The sequence below is a fragment of the Palaemon carinicauda genome, chromosome 7 (genome assembly GCF_036898095.1).
Source record: "Palaemon carinicauda isolate YSFRI2023 chromosome 7, ASM3689809v2, whole genome shotgun sequence".
NCBI lineage: Eukaryota > Metazoa > Arthropoda > Malacostraca > Decapoda > Palaemonidae > Palaemon > Palaemon carinicauda.
In genome coordinates this window covers 43,188,099-43,208,811 of record NC_090731.1, presented here as the reverse complement: position 1 = coordinate 43,208,811, position 20,713 = coordinate 43,188,099, and the positions used below count along the sequence as shown (strand labels likewise).

General features: G+C 45.1%; 1 protein-coding gene across 1 annotated transcript in view; it reads right to left on the bottom strand.

Moving 5' to 3' along the window:
* The window catches only part of LOC137643564 (probable ATP-dependent RNA helicase DHX35), a 219,407-nt gene that overhangs the window by 79,865 nt on the left and 118,829 nt on the right, over positions 1-20,713 (bottom strand). The window contains exon 5 of the mRNA XM_068376297.1: positions 857-1,103. Within this exon, the coding sequence (XP_068232398.1) occupies positions 857-1,103 (247 nt within the window). The remainder of the gene's footprint in view (positions 1-856; positions 1,104-20,713) is intronic.

Sequence of the window (20,713 nt, the reverse complement as noted above, 5' to 3'; positions counted from 1 at the left end):
ACGAAACGCCAGAATCGGTTTACTCTTACTGCAAAGTGAAACCGTGATACACTCTCTCTCTATCGTAACGATAGAGCGCATGTTGAACGTTCTGAACGTCAACAACTGCGTAGATTAAAAAACTAAACGTTAGTTCATCTTTGAAAACAGTACGAGACTATCAAAGAAATTCTTTCATAAAACATTAAAATTTAAAAAGTATTAAATTCTTTAAAGGTTAAATACGATATAACGGGCTCAATGTTAATTAACTTCGGTTCCAAGTTAGGACCGCCTACTATCAGGAAAGGTCGCATATAAACAAACATAAAAATTTATTTTTATATGTTTATAATAAATGGAAAGTTAATCGAAGAGGCCTATAAAGGCGGAGAGATATAAAATATATAGATCTATAACGTGTTAAGCAAAATTACCAAAAACCTAAACACACTTCCGTCTAAGGGAAGGGTCGGCCATTTAAAAGTGAAAGAGAGTCCATACTCTCTTCGTCACCATAATTAAATCTATCCAAAACGAGTTCAAGTTTTGAAATGAAGATAAAACCCCTGCATAGCGAAAGCTCAAAACTGGAATAGTGTACTTCACCAAATCGTTGTGAAAACAAATCCAGTTAGTAACAGCGTATTTAGTAGGTCTTGCCAGTGGCACGACAGAGAGAAAATTGGTTCTTTGTTGACATCGAGTACTTGAGTACCTACTTGACAGATGGCGCTGTTGATGTACACCCCCACCTGTATAGCGATCGCTGGCGTATTCCGCCCGTAGGTTTTTCTGTCGGGCAGCAGAGCTGACAGCTATATGATCATCGGGTAAGTTTAATATTGAAAAATAAAAGATAACAGAAAATGCACACCTTTCAAATAAAAAACATCAACAGCGAAAGTTCTCCCTTCCACTGAAATAACAGCAACAGAGTCTTTGCTGCTATCTTTTGACATGTTAGTATTGAAAAAGTTGAAGAGATGGTCAGCATCAACAGTCGCCGAGCAGATAATCAATCGCAAGTCCCTGCGTTTACGGAGAATTTTTTTCATTAGACCAAGAACAATATCTGTGTAGAGTGTTCTCTCATGGACCTCATCTAAAACAATAGCACAGTACTGGAAGAAAAGATACAATTACAACATTATACAAAACAAACAGTGAAGTATAAAAATCACTTACTGTATTTGACAGCAAGTACTTCAACTTTTTGAGAGAGGAATAACAATGACATTACTGCAAATAACCAACAAAATATGTGACAGAAGCAGTTTAAATCATCTCCCTTAATACTTGAATTAAAAGTATTTGGTGTGGATTTTGCTCACATGATTAGATTTGATATATCAGTACTGTACTGTATAAATCTTTTTTTTTTTTTTTTACAATTTCTTCTTAAATATATTATACTCAATTTTTCATGCACTAATCATCTTCAGTAAGTCCGGTATAGTACATAGTGTTAAATACAAATACAGAATTTGAACAATAAAATTTCTTATCTCTATACTCCTCTTATGTTCCTGTTGCTTCTTCTGCAAAAGCCTGTTTAATCGCTAAATACCCGTAAAATGTTTACAAATTTAAAAAATTTGCCATTTTCTTTCCCTTCAATAAATACATACCCTTAGTAGGTAGTAGGGTGGCCAAGGCACCAGCCCCCATTGAGAGACTATTGCAAGGGAAATGTTGGGTCCTTTGACTGGCCATTGTATCCCTCTCTTTGGTTATGGCTCATTTTTTCCTTTGCCTACACATACACCAAATAATCTGGCCTATTCTTTCCATATTCTCCTTTGCTGTTATAGACCTGATAACATGGCAAATTCGTAGATAATTTGTATTTTTCCTAACTATACAAACCTTAGCTATTAAATAAGGGTAACACTTTTGCCGTAGCTGAAATGACGGGCCATTAAATTATAACAAGGGTTAACTACCCATACCGCTAGTTAGCGGGGATAGAGGAGGGTAGCTTGCTACTGGCGGCCCCTCACACACCTGTGATTGAGCTCACTTTGCTTGAAGGTAGGACTTCAAGGGGGATAGGGCTGGCGAGTAAGTTTTCTTAAATATCCAAAGTTTGTATAGTTAGGAAAAATACAAATCATCTACGAATTTGTCATTTGTTCCGTAACTGGAATGCAAACTACGCTATGTAATAGGGGTGATTCACCCATTAGGTAGGTGGACGTCCCAGCCAATCTGGCTTTGGCTTTACCCGGGGGCTCCTTATCTGAGTATGTCAGTACTAAAAAATAAGGAGTCCCTGCACCTTGCTAAAACCTTGCTACGCAAGGTCCGCGGCCTACGCAAACTGTGTGTAGAGGTATATAGAAGTGTGACTCTCCAGGTAAAGTTATTCCGAGTTCTTTAGAAGGAAAAACTGTGTAACTAGGACTTTCCCAATACCACCTGGTCAGGGTATGGGGATGCAACAGTATTAGATTTAATACTAGGTATACAAGGGAGCATGGTTTACCTGCAGTGGTTTGAGGTCAGCTATGCAGAGAACCCAGGATGCTGCTTTCCCCAAGAGAGGGGAGAATGAAGAAAAGAATAAGGGCCAGTCAAACCTTTTCATTCATGTAGACTAAAACTGGGTAACAATGCCCTCAACCTTCTGCTACTTGTCCAATAAGGAGCTTGAGGTTTTAAACCAGCTATTATGCAGCTACCACAGGACCGATGGAGAACGTATCGAGTCTCTTGCAGGTATTGGGATGTGAATGTGGTCTGACGATTCCAACACCCAGCTTGAAGAACATGCGTCACTGAGAAGTTTCTCTTGAATGCCAGGGACGTAGCTACGCCCCTGACATCATGAGCTCAGGGACGACGTGAAGGAGGAGGGTCTGGATTCAATGCATGGTCTATGACCTAGCGAATTCATACTGAGATGGTGTTCTTGGTGACCTGAGGACCTTCCTGAACTGACGAATGGTGCAGGCACACGGGGAGGGGCTGTGGCTGTTCTTTTAAGATACAGCCTCAAAATCCTCACTGGGCATAGTAAGAGATGGTCTGGGTCATCTGTTACAGTACGGAGACTAGAAATCCAGAAGGAGTCGAATCGTAGATTCGCTACTCCTGGGTTCTGAGTCTTAGCAATAAACTCAGGGACAAAGCTGAACATTACCTGAGGGCAGGTAAGTTCATATTTTATGAGTAAGGAAAGTTCTAGCAATGAAGAAATGTCCATTCCTTTCAGTCTGAAGGCGAGGCTTAAGGCTGAGCGATAGCCTTTTACTGCCGAAACTGACAGGCGCATTTCTTTACGCAAATACAAGAGGAACTCTACTATTGCTGGAATAGTGGCATCGAGTGGAGAGATATCCCTTCCATGACACCAACCACAGAAGACTTTCCACTTTACCTGGTAGACTACTGTTGATGACTTACGCAGGTATCCAGACATCTTAGTTGCTACTTGTTGCGAAAATCCTCTTTGAGAGAGGAGATGCTGGATAGTCTCCAGGCGTGAAGTCGTAGTGAAGCTACGGCTTTATGGAATATGTTGGCATGTGGTTGTTTGAGTAGATTGTGTTGTGGAGGGAGTTCTCTTGGGGGCTCTGTTAGGAGCTACGAAAGGTCTGGAAACCATTCTGCGTCATGCCATAGCGGAGCTATAAGGGTCATTGAAAGATTGACCGATGTTCTGGTCTTGTTGAGTACCCTCCTCATCAGACAGACCGGGGGAAAGGCGTAAACATCGATGATGTCCCACCGTTGTTGGAATGCATCTTGCCAGAGAGCCTTGGGGTTTGGGACTGGGGAACAATACAGCGGGAGCCTGAAGTTCAGGGCCGTTGCGAAGAGGTCCACAGTCGGAGAACCCCACAAAGTCAGGACTTTGTTGGCTACTAGATGATCCAAAGACCACATGGTACTCACTATGTGAGATGCTCTGCTCAGGTTGTCGGCAAGCACATTCCTTTTGCTGGGAATAAAGCATTCCAATAGTGGTATTGAGTGGATTTCGGCCCATCTCAGTATCTCTACAGTACTGCTAGATGGGATGGCTACTGTGCAAAAGTACCTCCTTGCTTATTGATGTAAGCCACTACTGTGGTGTTGTTGCTCATCAACACCACTATGTGGCCCGCCAGGAACTGTTGGAACTGTTGAAGGGCCAGAAAGACGGCCTTCATCTCTAGGAGATTTATGTGGAGGTACTCTTCTGACTCTGACCAGAGGCCTGAGGTCGTGTGGTGCAGCACATGGGCCTCCCACCTTTTTTTGAAGCATCTGAGAACAGCATCAAATCCGCGGGCAGGACGAGAAGATCCCCTCCCTTTCGTAAGTTCTCGTCTGCCACCCACCACTGGAGGTCTGTCAGTTCCACTGATCCCATGGGGATCTGGATGTCCAGGGAATCGTGAGTCTGGTTCCACAGGGACTTGAGTTGCCACTGGAGGGATCTCATCCTGAGGCAACCATTGGGAACTAGACGGGCCAGTGATGAAAGGGTCTTGCGACCTTTCTCAGCTCTGTTATCCTGTCGTTTGATGGGAGGGCTTTGTGGAGATTGATGTCTACAATCATGCCTAGGTATACCAGTCTCTGTGTAGGAAGCAGAGAGGACTTTTCGAGATTTACCATGATCCTCAGAGCTTGGCAAAGTCTCAGAAGTTTGTCTTGGTGTTGAAGAAAGGTTGACACCAAGTCTGCTAGGATTAGCCAGTCATCTAGATAACGGAGAAGATGGATGCCAATCCTGTGTGCCCAAGATGACACTAGGGCAAACACTCTGGTGAAAACTTGAGGTGCTGTGGAAAGACCAAAGCACAGCACCTTGAACTGGTACTTTCTGTTGTCTAGGCTGAATCTTGAGTACTTCTTTGAAGATGGATGGACTGGGATCTGGAAGTACGCGTCCTTTAGGTCCACTGTACACATGAAGTCCTAAGGTCTTACTAATAGTCTGACCGTGTCTGCCGTCTCCATGCTGAACGGAGTTTGTTTGCCAAACTTGTTCAGGGCTGAGAGGTTGATGACTGGTCTCCAGCCTCCAGACACCTTTCTTACAAGAAAGAATCGACTGAAGAAGGCTGAGGACCTGTCGAGGACCTCTTGGAGAGCGCCATTCTTCAACAGGGTCTCGACTTCTGCCCGAAAGGCCTGCCCCCTTGCCGATTCCATGGCAAGGGAGTCTATTGACACTGGATTCCTGGTCAGGGGAGGGAGAAATGTTATATACGGAACGCGATATCCTAGACGGATCGCGGAGATTGTCCAAGAATCGGCCATGAGTCGCTTCTTGGTCGGATGTGACTGATGAGGTGCTGGAGGTTTATAGGGCTTGGATGTCAAAGCCCTATGGAGGAGGGAGTCTCGATGAGACTTCCTCTACCTCTCAGCAGCAAGTTCCACATCCTTAGGCTCAAACAGGTGGGCCTTCTCTAGAGAGGATTGTCCGAGCCTATTTATCTCGACACTGGGGACCTGTTGGTGGAACCTTGAAGACACTGCATCTCGACGTTTCAAGATAGTGTTTGCCCACAAGTTCGAAACTTTGTGGGCAAGAAACTCGATTTTGCGAGTGCCTGAGAATAAAAAAGACTCCATTGCCCTCCTGGTACGTTCCTTGGAAAAATACTCAGATCGTATCAGGATACCCAGATGTCCAGCCACAAAGTAACTTGCATCACAAACTTAGTGACTTTCTCCTGGTTAAGGACTTCGGCCCCCGAGAACGAGACCTGTCGGCTGGAGAGTCTCTCAAGGGACTCCTCTGATTAGCTCTTCCAGAGAGAGGTGAAGTGGAAGAGCTGAACAGGGCTCCTCCAGGATCTCAAAATACCTCCTTTGCTGCACATGAGGAGGTGGGAGGAGCTTGTTCCTAGATCCGGCACGGTTGGAGGAGGCAAACTCGGAGAGCTGTTGGGTGATCTTGTCCCTAGTACTCTTCAACTCCTGAGACCAGGCCAGGGCTGCACTGGTCTTTGAGGGTTTCTGAATGACAAAGACGCAGTCTAAGACTGTGTCTTTGCCCTCGCAAGGGGTTATCTCTGGGTCGGAAAACCAAATGAGAACCCTCATTAGAGCCAGAACCTGCCAGAATGTATGTTCTGATTTTCGTTGGTCTCCTCCTGATGTTGGACTCACAGCAAAGACTCTTTCTGTCCTCAAGAGCTCTTCTTGGGGTGAGTAGCGGACATTCCTTGAGTGGTTGGCTGTCTCCGTTCTAGTCCTGGTGGAGGACTTTGGTTGAGTCTTCGAGTCTTTGGACTCCTTCCGAGAAAGGAGGTAAGACTCCAGCATCGAGGGCCTGAGTGTCATGTCCCTTCTGATCTCAAATTGAGGGGAACCCTCTGCGTGAAAGGAGGTTTCCTTCAACGGTGGGATGGAGGGGTGCCTCTCCTCGCTCGATTCCCTTGGTGAAGGATGGTCTTCATCAGACAGGGAGGGAGAGTATTCCTGGAGAGATACTGGAGGGACTAGCCTTGATGGTCTGCACGGAGTCTGCTTCACCCTCGGGGAAGTGACCGCGTCGGAAACTCCTCTTTTCACCTTCAAAGGGGTAAAGGAAACCATTGTTCCATGTCTCGAGTCCAGAGCTATAGGTTGCTCTGATGAGCGGTTGGACAGGACAAGCTTAAATGCCTTTGTTACAGCTCTGACTAAGGCATTGAACAAAGGTTGCTGACTAACTGATGCACTGTCAGACATATCCCCTCAAGGGAAAGGGACCAAAGGTTCCCTACGAGAAGTCACTGTAATAGGTGGGTCCACCTTAGAAGGCAGTTTAGGGATCATGAACCCCTCTGTTTAAGCCTGCTTCCCTTCTCCCGCAGGGCAAGCTGGAATGCATTTGCAGGGAGGGGAATGAGGCAATGGTGACCTTAGGGTGTAGATACTGCACCCGTGCCTGTTGGCGCGCATTCGCGGGAGAATATTGGTGTGGGCGTGGGTGTGCAAGAGAGTATTGGTGTGCGTGCACAGGTGAAAGTTAGCGGGCAGGCGCGTGGTAGCGCTTGCGCATATCTTTGTGTGTGTACGCAGCAGAGACTTGGCTCACAGGAGAGTGCGGATGTCCAGGAAAGCGCCGTCTCGCAAGTGAGTGCTGGCGCGCAGGTGAGCGCTGGCTCCCAGGAGCGCACTGGTACGCAGTAGAGAATTGGCGTGCAGGCTGGTGCGCAGGAGGTAATTGGCGCTGGCACGTGGGAGTGTTGGCGCACAGGAGAGAGGTAGCACGCAGGTGAGTATTGGCGCACAGGAGAGAGGTAGCACGCAGGTAAGTGTTGGCGCGCAGGAGGGTGTAGGAGGGCGCTGGCGCGTAGATCATGGGCGCGTAGGTGCAAGGTGAGCAGAGGATTGCTGATGCGCAGGAAAACACAGACGTGCAGGAGATCGTAGGCATACAGGAGAGCGCAAGCGCGCTGTAGTGCAATGGCGCGTGGGTGACCCTGGGAGAGTGCTGACGCGCAGGAGAACGTTGGCGCACAGGCGCGCAGGAGAACGTTGGCGCACAGGCGCGCAGGAGAACGTTGGCGCACAGGCGCGCAGGAGAACGTTGGCGCACAGGCGCGCAGGAGAACGTTGGCGCACAGGCGCGCAGGCACATGATATTACTGCTTTCTATGAGGACGAGCAGGTGAAGGGGAGCGCCGAAGAGCTGAAGAGTGCTGACGAGCTGCTGGTGAGCGCTGATGTCCTGTACGTTGGCGAGCTGCAGGGTGATGGCTCGCAGCTGCACACTTTGGTAGACCTTCAATAGGCTTTACCGGTGACAGGAACAGTGATGGCAAGTCGGCAGGTCTGAAGGGTGGATGGTCGATGTGCCCTTTGTAAGGGAAAGTATCCACCAAAGAGGATTGCGAACGTTCAGCAGAGAGCTCCAGGACCATAGTCACAGGACAAGTTGCAGGAGCAGTGACGATCAATAGATGAAGGTCAGATGACTGCAGCGGAGGCTCCTCTGCAGGAGACGGCTGCGATGACAATGAACCAAAGAAGCGCCTCTTCACCAATAGTGAAGGGAGACCTCTAATGCGAAGTGGAAGGCTTGCTTTCCGACGAATGCGCCCTCTTGGGGCCGTTGGATCAGCAAGCTGACTGTGCGCCGCAGCAGTCCTCAGAAGAGGAGTCTTTATAAGTAAACTCCCCCGAGGGAGAAAAACACTTGCAGGAGAGACAGATGTTGGACTTAGTTTCCTCCTCGAAGGATGTTCAGGAATTGGGGCAACTAAGTTGGCAGCAACCGCTGGAGAGTCTGGAGGGGCAGAGAAGTTGGATGATAAGGCATGAGACACCTCTGACTCTATAACATCGACGAGGATCAGGGGATCTACCTCTGACGGTGACGATGATGGCTGAACAGAAGCACCCATGCGGATGAACTGTAGCAAAGCTTCCTTGGAGGGCAGACCCATAAGCCCCAATGCAGACCAAATCTGCAAAAGAGGGGTTAGTGGGGCTGCTTTGCTAGGGGGAGCAACATCATCTCTCGAGGACCTGGGTTGGCCAACATTAACTTGGTCTACGCTACTACTCGACAGTCTCTCGTGAGAGGCCAAACGAGTAGGAGCTTCAGAGAAGGGTTGGGAAACGGAAGAAGAGGCCTTAGGTTTTCTCCCCTCGAGGGAACCTTCGAAGGAGAAATATTCCGCTTGGACTTCTTCTTCCGCCGTCGCCCAAACCCCTCCCACTGGGAGGAAGACCACTCCCTACACTCATTACACTTATTTACGCTATCACACCGTTGACCTCTACATACAGGACAAAAGGCGTGAGGATCAGTCTCCAACGCCGACATAAACGTCCCACAAGGGTGGCCAGAGAGTCCAGGGCAGGTGCGCATGGTCGCACAAGTCAACTTGACAAACATCCACTAAGAGAAAAGAAAAAGCAAAAGTCATTAATGGCTGCCAATATTCAGCGAGGATGAAGAGCAGCAACGTCCGTTCACCATCCAAGCCGAAAGCAAAGTGAGCTCAATCACAGTGTGTGTGTGTGTGGGGGGGGGGGGGGTAGCAAGCTACCCTCCCCTACCCCCCTCTAATTAGCGGTATGGGTAGTTAACCCTCGTTGAAATTTAATGGCTCATCATTTCAGCTACGCTGAAAGTAATACCCTTATTAAATAGCGTGGTTTGTATTCCAGTTAAGGAACAAACTGTGATTACAAAACAATTCTTCTTTGCTCAATGGGTTAACTACTGCACTGTAATTGTTCAGTGGCTACTTTAATCTTGGTAAGGGTAGAAGAGATTCTTTAGCTACGGTAAGCAGCTCTTCTATGAGAACACTCCATAATTAAATCATTGTTCTCTAGTCTTGGGTAGTGCCACAGCCTCTGTACCATGGTCTTCCACTGTCTTGGGTTAGAGATCTCTTACTTGAGGGTATAGTCAGGCACACTATTCCGTTATTTTTCTCCTCTTTATATTTTTGAAGTTGTTACTGTCTATAAAAAATATCTAATTAATGTTGTTGCTATTTCCAAAATATCTTATTTTGATTGTTCATTCCTCCTCTTGTAGTTTCTTTATTTACTTGATTCCTTACCTCACTGGGATATTTTTCCCTGCTGGATGGATCCCTTGCAGTTATAGCATCCTGCTTTTCCAACTAAGGTTGTAGCATGGCTTGTGATAATAAAAACAATAGTACAGGAAGGAACATTCTAGTGGTACGGGGTAACTGATGCGACAATATCTTGACGCTTCAGTTTCTCAGTCGTATTGGTGGTGATTGAAACTCTCCCAACTGCTTGCGTATTACTGTGCATTAACATGTCTTCAACATAAATTACAACAAATATAACCAAATATAATAATGCAAAGCATTTATATGGTATTAGAAAGTGATGACTATTGAACAGAAGATGAAGCAACAGCATAAGTGCAAGGAAGAAGGGAGGGTTGTCCTCAACCAGATTTAGGATGACTTTGCAGGTTGAACGAGTGTACAGTACTATGATATACATGGAGAAATGAAGAGTGAAGAAGATTTATGCAGCTATGATGGAAAGTGCCACACACAGTGCAAAGAATATTCAAGCGGCTATGATGGAAACTGCCGCGACACAGTCCAAAGAATATTCATGCAGCTATGATGGAAACTGCCCCACGGAGTCAGAAGAATATTCATGCTGCTATGATGGAAAATGCCCAGACAGTGCGAAGAATATTCATGCTGTTAAGATGAAAAGTGCTCCGCACAGTGGAAAAAATATACATTCTGCTATGATGGAAAGTGCCCTACACTGTCCAAACAATATTCATGCAGCTATGATGGAAAGTGACCTACACAGTACGAAGAATATTCATGCAGCTATGATGGAAAGTGCTCCACACAGTCAGATGAATATTCATTCTGCTATGATGGAAAGTGCCCCACACTGTCCGTGAATAATCATGCGGCTATAATGGAAAGTGACCAATACAGACCAAAGAATATTCATGCAGCTATAATGAAAAGTGACCGACAAAGTGCAAAGAATATTCATGCTGCTATGATGGGAAGGGCCCCACACAGTATGAAGATTATTCATGCTGCTATGATAGAAAGTGTTCGACAAAGTGCAAAGAATATTCATGATGCTATGATGGAAAGTGCCACACACAGTGCAATGAATATTCATGCTGCTATAACGAAAAATGTCCCACACGGTGCAAAGAATATTCATACTGCTACAATGGAAAGAATATACATTCTGCTATAATGGAAAGTGCCCCACAATATCCAAAGAATAATCATACGGCTATGATAGAAAGTGACCAAAACAGTATGAAGAATATTCATGCAGCTATGATGGAAAGTGCCCCACATAGTCAGATAAATATTCATTCTGCTATGATGGAAAGTGCCCCACACTGTCCGTGAATAATCATGCGGCTATAATGGAAAGTGACCGACACAGTCTAAAGAATATTCATGAAACTATGATGGAAAGTGACCCACATAGTACGAAGAATATTCATGCTGCTATGATGGGAAGTGCCCACACACAATGCGAAGATTATTCATGCTGATATGATAGAAAATGCCCCACACAGTCCGAAGAATATTCATGGGGCTATAATGGGAAGTGCACCACACAGAAATGAATATTCCTGTGGCTATGATGGAAAGTGCCCCACAGAATGCATAGAACATTCATGGGACAATAATAAAAAGCGTCCCACACAGTGTGTAGAATATTCATGCTGCTATGATGGAAAGTGCCTCACACAGTAAAAAAATATTCATGCGACTATAATGGAAAGTGCCCCACACAGTCCTAAGAATATTCATGCTCCTATGATGGAAAGTGTCCCAATCAGTGCGAAGAACCTTCATGCGGCTATGATGGAAATTGCGCCACACAGTCCTAAGAATATTCATGCTCCTATGATGGAAAGTGTCCCAATCAGTGCGAAGAACCTTCAAGCGGCTATGATGGAAATTGCGCCACACAGTCCTAAGAATATTCATGCTCCTATGATGGAAAGTGTCCCAATCAGTGCGAAGAACCTTCATGCGGCTATGATGGAAATTGCGCCACACAGTCCTAAGAATATTCATGCTCCTATGATGGAAAGTGTCCCAATCAGTGCGAAGAACCTTCATGCGGCTATGATGGAAATTGCGCCACACAGTCCTAAGAATATTCATGCTCCTATGATGGAAAGTGTCCCAATCAGTGCGAAGAACCTTGATGCGGCTATGATGGAAATTGCGCCACACAGTCCTAAGAATATTCATGCTCCTATGATGGAAAGTGTCCCAATCAGTGCGAAGAACCTTCATGCGGCTATGATGGAAATTGCGCCACACAGTCCTAAGAATATTCATGCTCCTATGATGGAAAGTGTCCCAATCAGTGCGAAGAACCTTCATGCGGCTATGATGGAAATTGCGCCACACAGTCCTAAGAATATTCATGCTCCTATGATGGAAAGTGTCCCAATCAGTGCGAAGAACCTTCATGCGGCTATGATGGAAATTGCGCCACACAGTCCTAAGAATATTCATGCTCCTATGATGGAAAGTGTCCCAATCAGTGCGAAGAACCTTCATGCGGCTATGATGGAAATTGCGCCACACAGTCCTAAGAATATTCATGCTCCTATGATGGAAAGTGTCCCAATCAGTGCGAAGAACCTTCATGCGGCTATGATGGAAATTGCGCCACACAGTCCTAAGAATATTCATGCTCCTATGATGGAAAGTGTCCCAATCAGTGCGAAGAACCTTCATGCGGCTATGATGGAAATTGCGCCACACAGTCCTAAGAATATTCATGCTCCTATGATGGAAAGTGTCCCAATCAGTGCGAAGAACCATCATGCGGCTATGATGGAAATTGCGCCACACAGTCCTAAGAATATTCATGCGGTTATGATGGGAAGTGCCCTACACACTCATAGCAATATTAATGCTGCCATGATGGAAAGTGCCCCACACAGTGCAAAGAGCGTTCATGTGGCTATAATGGAAAGTGCCCCACAGAGCCAGAAGAATATTCATTCTGTTATGATGGAAAGTGCCCCTCACATTCCGAAGAATATTCATGCAGCTATGATGGAAATTACCCCAAACAGCCAAAAGAAAATTCATGTGGCTATGATGGAAAGTGTCCCACACAGTGAAAAGAATATTCCTATGATGGAAAGTGCCTCACACAGTGCGAAGATATATTCATTAAGCTATGTTGGAAAGTGCCTCACAGAGTCCGAAGAACATCTATTCTGCTATGATGAAATGTGCCCCACACAGTCCGAAGAATATTCATGCGGCTATGATGGAAAGTGTCCCAATGCCAATATTATTCATGCGGCTATGATGGAAAGTGCCCCCACACAATGCGAAGAATATTCTTGCGGCTATGATGCAAAGTGCCCCACACAGTGCAAATAATAGTCATTCTTCTTCAATGGTAAGTGTCCCACGCAGTGCAAAGAATATTTGTGAGGCTATAGTAGAAAGTGCCCCACACAGTCAGAAGAATATTCATGCTGCTATGATGGAAAATGCCCCACACAGTCTGAAGAATATTCATGGGGCTATAATGGGAAGTGCCCCACACAGTCCTAAGAATATTCATGGGGCTATAAAGGAAAGTGCCCCACACAGTGCAAATAATAGTCATTCTTCTTCAATGGTAAGTGTCCCACGCAGTGCAAAGAATATTTGTGAGGCTATAGTAGAAAGTGCCCCACACAGTCAGAAGAATATTCATGCTGCTATGATGGAAAATGCCCCACACAGTCTGAAGAATATTCATGGGGCTATAAAGGAAAGTGCCCCACACTGTGCGAAGAATATTAATTCTGCTATGATAGACAGTATCCCAAACAGTGCGAAGAATATTCATTCTGCTATACTGGAATGGAAAGTGCCCCACATAGTCGAAAGAATATTCATGGGGCAATGATGGGAAGTGCCCCACACAGTCCTAAGAATATTCATGCTGCTATGATGGAAAGTTCCCTATACAGTACGAAGAGTATTCATGCGGCTATGATGGAATGAGCCACACACAGTCCGAAGAATATTCTTGCGGCTATGATGCAAAGTAGCACACACAGAGCAAATGATAGTGATGCTTCTTCAATGGTAAGTGTCCCACGCAGTGCAAAGAATATTTGTGAGGCTATAGTGGAAAGTGCCCCACATAGTCAGAAGAATATTCATGCTGCTATGATGGAAAATGCCCCACACAGTCTGAAGAATATTTATAGGGCTATAAAGGAAAGTTCCCCACACAGTGCGAAGAATATTCATTCTGCTATAATGGAAAGTGCCCCACATAGTCCAAAGAATATTCATTCTGCATAATGGAAAGTGCCCCACATAGTCCAAAGAATATTCATTCTGCTATACTGCAATGGAAAGTGCCCCACATAGTCCAAAGAATATTCATGCTGCTATGATGGAAAGTGCCCCAGATGGTGCAAAGAATATTCATGCAGCTATGGTGGAAAGTGAGCCACACAGTGCGAAAAATATTACTGCGGATATGATGGAAACTGCCCAACATAGTGCACAGAATATTTATATGGCTATGATGGAAAGTGCCCCACGCAGTCCAAAGAATATTCATGCGGCTATGATGGATAGTGCCCTACACAGTACGAAAAATATTCATGCGGCTATGATGGAATGAGCCCCACACAGTCCGAAGAATATTCATGCGGCTATGATGAAAAGTGTCCCAAGGCCAATATTATTCATGCGGCTATGATGGAAAGTGACCCCACACACAGTGTGAAGAATATTCTTGTGGCTATGATGCAAAGGTAGTAAAGCATGTGTTAGAATAGGAAATGAAGTGAGTGATTGGTTTCCGGTGAGAGTGGGGCTGAGACAGGGATGTGTGATGTCGCCGTGGTTGTTTAACTTGTATGTTGATGGAGTGGTGAGAGAGGTGAATGCTCGAGTGCTTGGACGAGGATTAAAACTGGTAGGCGAGAATGATCATGAATGGGAGGTAAATCAGTTGTTGTTTGCGGATGATACTGTACTGGTAGCAGACACAGAAGAGAAGCTTGACCGACTAGTGACAGAATTTGGAAGGGTGTGTGAGAGAAGGAAGTTGAGAGTTAATGTGGGTAAGAGTAAGGTTATGAGATGTACGAGAAGGGAAGGTGGTGCAAGGTTGAATGTCATGTTGAATGGAGAGTTACTTGAGGAGGTGGATCAGTTTAAGTACTTGGGGTCTGTTGTTGCAGCAAATGGTGGAGTGGAAGCAGATGTATGTCAGAGAGTCAATGAAGGTTGCAAAGTGTTCGGGGCAGTTAAGGGAGTAGTAAAAAATAGAGGGTTGGGCATGAATGTAAAGAGAGTTCTATATGAGAAAGTGATTGTACCAACTGTGATGTATGGATCGGAGTTGTGGGGAATGAAAGTGATGGAGAGACAGAAATTGAATGTGTTTGAGATGAAGTGTCTGAGGAGTATGGCTGGTGTATCTCGAGTAGATAGGGTTAAGAACGAAGTGGTGAGGGTGAGAACGGGTGTAAAAAATGAGTTAGCGGCTAGAGTGGATATGAATGTGTTGAGGTGGTTTGGCCATGTTGAGAGAATGGAAAATGGCTGTCTGCTAAAGAGAGTGATGAATGCAAGAGTTGATGGGAGAAGTACAAGAGGAAGCCCAAGGTTTGGGTGGATGGATGGTGTGAAGAAACCTCTGGGTGATAGGAGGATAGATGTGAGAGAAGCAAGAGAGCGTGCTAGAAATAGGAATGAATGGCGAGCGATTGTAACGCAGTTCTGGTAGGCCCTGCTGCTTCCTCCGGTGCCTTAGATGACCGCGGAGGTAGCAGCAGTAGGGGACTCAGCAGTATGAAGCTTCATCTGTGGTGGAAATGTGGGAGGTTGGGCTGTGGCACCCTAGCAGTACCAGCTGAACTCGGCTGAGTCCCTGGTTAGGCTGGAGGAACGTAGAGAGTAGAGGTCCCCTTTTTTAATTTTGTTTCTTCTTGATGTCGGCTACCCCCCAAAATTAGGGGAAGTGCCTTTGGTATACGTATGTATGATGATGCAAAGTGCCCCACACAGTGCAAATAATAGTCATTCTTCTTCGATGGTAAGTGCCCCACGCAGTGCAAAGAATATTTGTGAGGCTATAGTAGAAAGTGCCCCACACAGTCAGAAAAATATTCATGCTGTTATGATGGGAAGTGCCCCCACACAGTACGAAGAATATTCATGCGGCTATGATGGAATGAGCCCCAAATAGTTCGAAGAATATTCTTGCAGCTATGATGCAAAGTGCCACACACAGTGCAAATAATAGTGATGCTTCTTCAATGGTAAGTGCCCCACGCAGTGCAAAGAATATTTGTGAGGCTATAGTGGAAGGTGCCCCACACAGTCAGAAGAATATTCATGCTGCTATGATGAAAAATGCCCCACACAGTCTGAAGAATATTCATGGGGCTATAAAGGAAAGTGCCCCACACTGTGCGAAGAATATTAATTCTGCTATGAGAGACAGTATCCCACACAGTGCGAAGAATATTCATTCTGCTATAATGGAAAGTGCCCCACATAGTCCAAAGAATATTCATGTGGCAATGATGGGAAGTGCCCCACACAGTACTAAGAATATTCATGCTGCTATGATGGAAAGTGCCCTACACAATACGAAGAATATTCATGCGGCTATGATGAAAAGTGCCACACACAGTGCAAATAATAGTGATGCTTCTTCAATGGTAAGTAACCCACGCAGTGCAAAGAATATTTGTGAGGCTATAGTGGAAAGTGCCCCACACAGTCAGAAGAATATTCATGCTGCTATGATGGTAAATGCCCCACACAGTCTGAAGAATATTCATGGGGCTATAAAGGAAATTGCCCCACACTGTGCAAAGAATATTAATTCTGCTATACTGTAATGGAAAGTGCCCCACATAGTCCAAAGAATATTCATGCGGTAATGATGGGAAGTGCCCCACACAGTCCTAAGAATATTCAAGCTGCTATGATGGAAATTGCCCCAGAGGGTGCAAAGAATATTCATGCAGCTATGGTGGAAAGTGAACCACACAGTGCGAAAAATATTACTGCGGATATGATGGAAAGTGCCCAACATAGGGCAAAGAATTTTTATAAGGCTATGATGGAAAGTGCCCCACGCAGTCCAAAGAATATTCATGCAGCTATGATGGATAGTGCCCTACACAGTACGAAGAATATTCATGCGGCTATGATGGAATGAGCCCCACACAGTCCGAAGAATATTCATGCGGCTATGATGGAATGTGCCCCACACAGTCCGAAGAATATTCATGCGGCTATGATGGAAAGTGTCCCAATGCCAATATCATGCATGCGGCTATGATGGGAAGTGCCCCCACACAGTGCGAAGAATATTCTTTCGGCTATGATGCAAAGTGCCCCACACAGTGCAAATAATAGTCATTCTTCTTCAATGGTAAGTGTCCCACGCAGTGCAAAGAATATCTGTGAGGCTATGGTGGAAAGTGCTCCACACAGTCAGAAGAATATTCATGCTGCTATGATGGAAAATGCCCCACACAGTCTGAAGAATATTCATGGGGCTATAATGGGAAGTGCACCACGCAGAGATGAATATGATGGAAAGTGCCCCACAGAGTGCGCGGAACATTCATGGGGCTATAATGAAAAGTATCCCACACAGTGTGTAGAATATTCATGCTGCTATGATGGAAAGTGCCTCACATAGTTGAAAAAATATTCATGCGACTATAATGGAAAATGCCCCGCACAGTCCTAAGAATATTCATGCTCCTATGATGGAAAGTGTCCCACTAAGTGCGAAGAACCTTCATGCGGCTATGATGGAAATTGCCCCACACAGTCCTAAGAATATTCATACGGTTATAATGGAAAGTTCCCTACACACTCATAACAATATTAATGCTGCCATGATGGAAAGTGCCCCACACAGTGCAAAGAGCATTCATGTGGCTATAATGGGAAGTGCCCCACACAGCCCGAAGTATATTCATTCTGTTATGATGGAAAGTGCCCCACACATTCCGAAGAATTTTCAGGCAGCTATGATGGAAATTACCCCACACAGTCCAAAGAAAATTCATGTGGCTATGATGGAAAGTGTCCCACACAGTGAAAAGAATATTCCTATGATGGAAAGTGCCCCACACAGTGCGAAGATATATTCATTAAGCTTTGTTGGAAAGTGCCTCACAGAGTCCGAAGAACATCTATTCTGCTATGATGAAATGTGCCCCACACAGTCCGAAGAATATTCATGCGGCTATGATGGAAAGTGTCCCAATGCCAATATTATTCATGCGGCTATGATGGAAAGTGCCCCCACACAGTGCGAAGAATATTTTTGCGGCTATGATGCAAAGCGCCCCACACAGTGCAAATAATAGTGATGCTTCTTCAATGGTAAATGCCCCACGCAGTGCAAAGAATATTTGTGAGGCTATAGTGGAAAGTGCCCCACACAGTCAGAAGAATATTCATGCTGCTACGATGTAAAGTGTCCCAATGTCAAGAATATTCATGAGGCTAAGATGGAATGTGCCCCACACACTGTGAAGAATATTCATACAGCTATGATGTAAAGTGCGAAGAATATTCATTCTTCTTTAATGGAAAGTCCCCAACGCAGTGCGAAGATTATTCATGAGGCTAAGGTGGAAAGTGCCCCACACAGTCAGAGGAATATTCATGCAGCTATTTTGGAAAGTGTTCCACACCGTACGAACAATATTCATGCGGCTATGACAGAATGTGCCCAACACTCCAAGGAATATTCATGCGGCTATGACGAAAGTGCCCCATAAAGTGTGAAGAATGGAAATCACTTGTCTGTTTAGTTTGAGGATCAGCATCACAAAGGAGTAGCCATACACTCACTTATCATTCAGGAGAAAGCAAAATCTCTGCTTTGTCATATCATGCTAGTCGAACCTCATCCAAGCAAGACAGCAAAGGCTGGTTTAATGCAAAATGTTCATTTGCTTTTCTTTGGTCAAACAACGGTGTAGATAGTAGGTTGGCCAGGGCACCAGCCATCCGTCGAGATTATACAGTTAGATGGTTATTGGATCTTTTGACTGGCCAGACAGTACTAAATTAGATCCCTCTGGCTACGCACACACAGAATAGTCTGGCCTATTCTTACCACATTCTTCTCTGTCCTTAAAAACCTGACAACATCAAGATTATCAAACATTTCTTCTTCACTCAAGGGGTTAACTATGGCAATGTAATTTTTCAGTGGCTACTTTCCTCTTGGCAAAGGTAGAAGGGACTCTTTAGTTGTGGTAAGCAGCTCTTCTAGGAGAAGGACATTCCAAAATTAAACCATCCTCCCTTGATAATTCTTTGTTGCATGTTGTAGGGAGACATTCCTAGAACAAGTTCCCCCTTGATTCATTAAAAAAAAAATATTTCTCCACACTGACACCAAAGAACTACTGCCATAAATGTAAAGCTTTAGAGTAAAAAAACCTCTTACACAAGCCAGGTGACTACCACCATCTGGATCATCCTCTTCCAACAACCAGTTCATCACTTCCAGCTCTACCTTCTTTCGAGTTGAGCAAGTGGAAGAAGTGACAAGTTTAAGGTAAAGTGACCATTGTTAATGTGTTAATATTACTTTAGTACATTTTCAAATATTCTTTCTGGTTTTTATAAAATGATAGTGGGTCATACATGCTTTGTCAACTATTGTGTCTATACGCAAGGAGCCTTCTGGGTCCTTGTCTTAACGAGTGTTGTCCTCACATGAGAGAGCACTTACTTGGTGAGAGATTGTAAGGAGACCAGGCATGCAAAGACCAGAAGTGTTAAGGTCTGGAACAAGGAGACAGAGTTAGGACCCAATACCTGTAGAGACCAGGAATGTGGAATTTGCTGCCTGCCGATCGTAAAAACAAAAGGTGCTCGTGGAGCTTGTGTGGATGAAGGTCTTGTGAAAATGTTCTTATGGAGAGGGTGGAAGATAAGAGCCTTGATCTATCTTTTTTTTTCTTGCGTACTGTGAAGAAGATTCTCATTACTCATCCGAGAAAGAAGAATGATTGTAAGTCTCCTCACATCTTGCAGACTTCTCCAGGGCAGCTCTCGTTGTTCGTCGTGTGATGATGGTATCACCAAAGTGTCTTGGGAATGTCCCAGGGCAGGAGAGGACAAGGGGGGTGCCCTACATCCTGACAATGAGCATTCATAGCAGAAGCACAGGCTCCTGTATCTCGTAAACACCTTCAAAGGAGTCGCTCCTCATCCCACAAAATCATGCATAGAAACCAGAAGTCTCAAGACATAGTCTGATCAGTCGTCCTGTGCTTCAGTGCTCTCTTCTTCTTCCTTGGAGTGACGTCAAGCACAGAGGACAATGCAGGAACAGGTTAGGTGATGAGGGAAGACAAACGAGTGTGCTTTGATATCCTTTTGTCTTGATTCACAGATGTCGAGAATTTCCAGGCTGGAGGAAATCTCTCTGTGGCAGACAAAGAGAGAGGCTCCTCCACTGCAAAAGACAAGGATATGTCGAGGGGCAAAACATCCAGCCTCTCCTCCCCAGGTAGTACAGTTGAAAAGGAGGGCACAGCAGGAAGACTTCTAGGTCTTAGTGGCAGTTACCATCTCAAGAAGAGTCTACACCAATGGGGTACCACTGAAATGTAATGAAGGCCACAATTTATGAGCCTTACGAGAGTCATCGTCAGTAGGCACAGCAATGCGAGTACTTTCAGGAAGATTAGGGGGGGTAATACCTTTGCCGGGGAAAGGCAATACTCCTGTCACACTCAAAGCAGTTGTCTGGCTAAGGCGGAGTTATGTTGAAAGTGCTGTCCAAATTCCTCAAAAGGACCCAGCCCCAGAGGAAGTCGAAAGATGCACAATAGTTTCTTCGACCTCAGCTTGGGAATCACCAAGTCTGATATCGATAAGTCCCTCTTAAAACTTCTTCCTCTTATTCAAGAGCTACGCTAACTTGAGAGAGGGCCACTTCATAAACTTGTCTAAGGGGGAAACTGTGAGAACTCATGCCTCTTACACAAATCAAAGATTTCTGGGGGATCCATAACTCGCTTAGTCATAAACTAGAAACAATCATGGTTGGGATTGCCAGCTAGTGACGTTGACATCAGAAACGAGCAGTAAAATTATATTTTCATAATAAAATAAATTTTTGAACATACTTACCCGGTAGTTATATATATAGCTTATGTCCCTGACGTCACAGCAGAAATTTCAAAACTCGCACCAATCGCCGATTGGGTAGCCTGGTGAACCACCTGCGCTCCCCCTAGCGAGATACC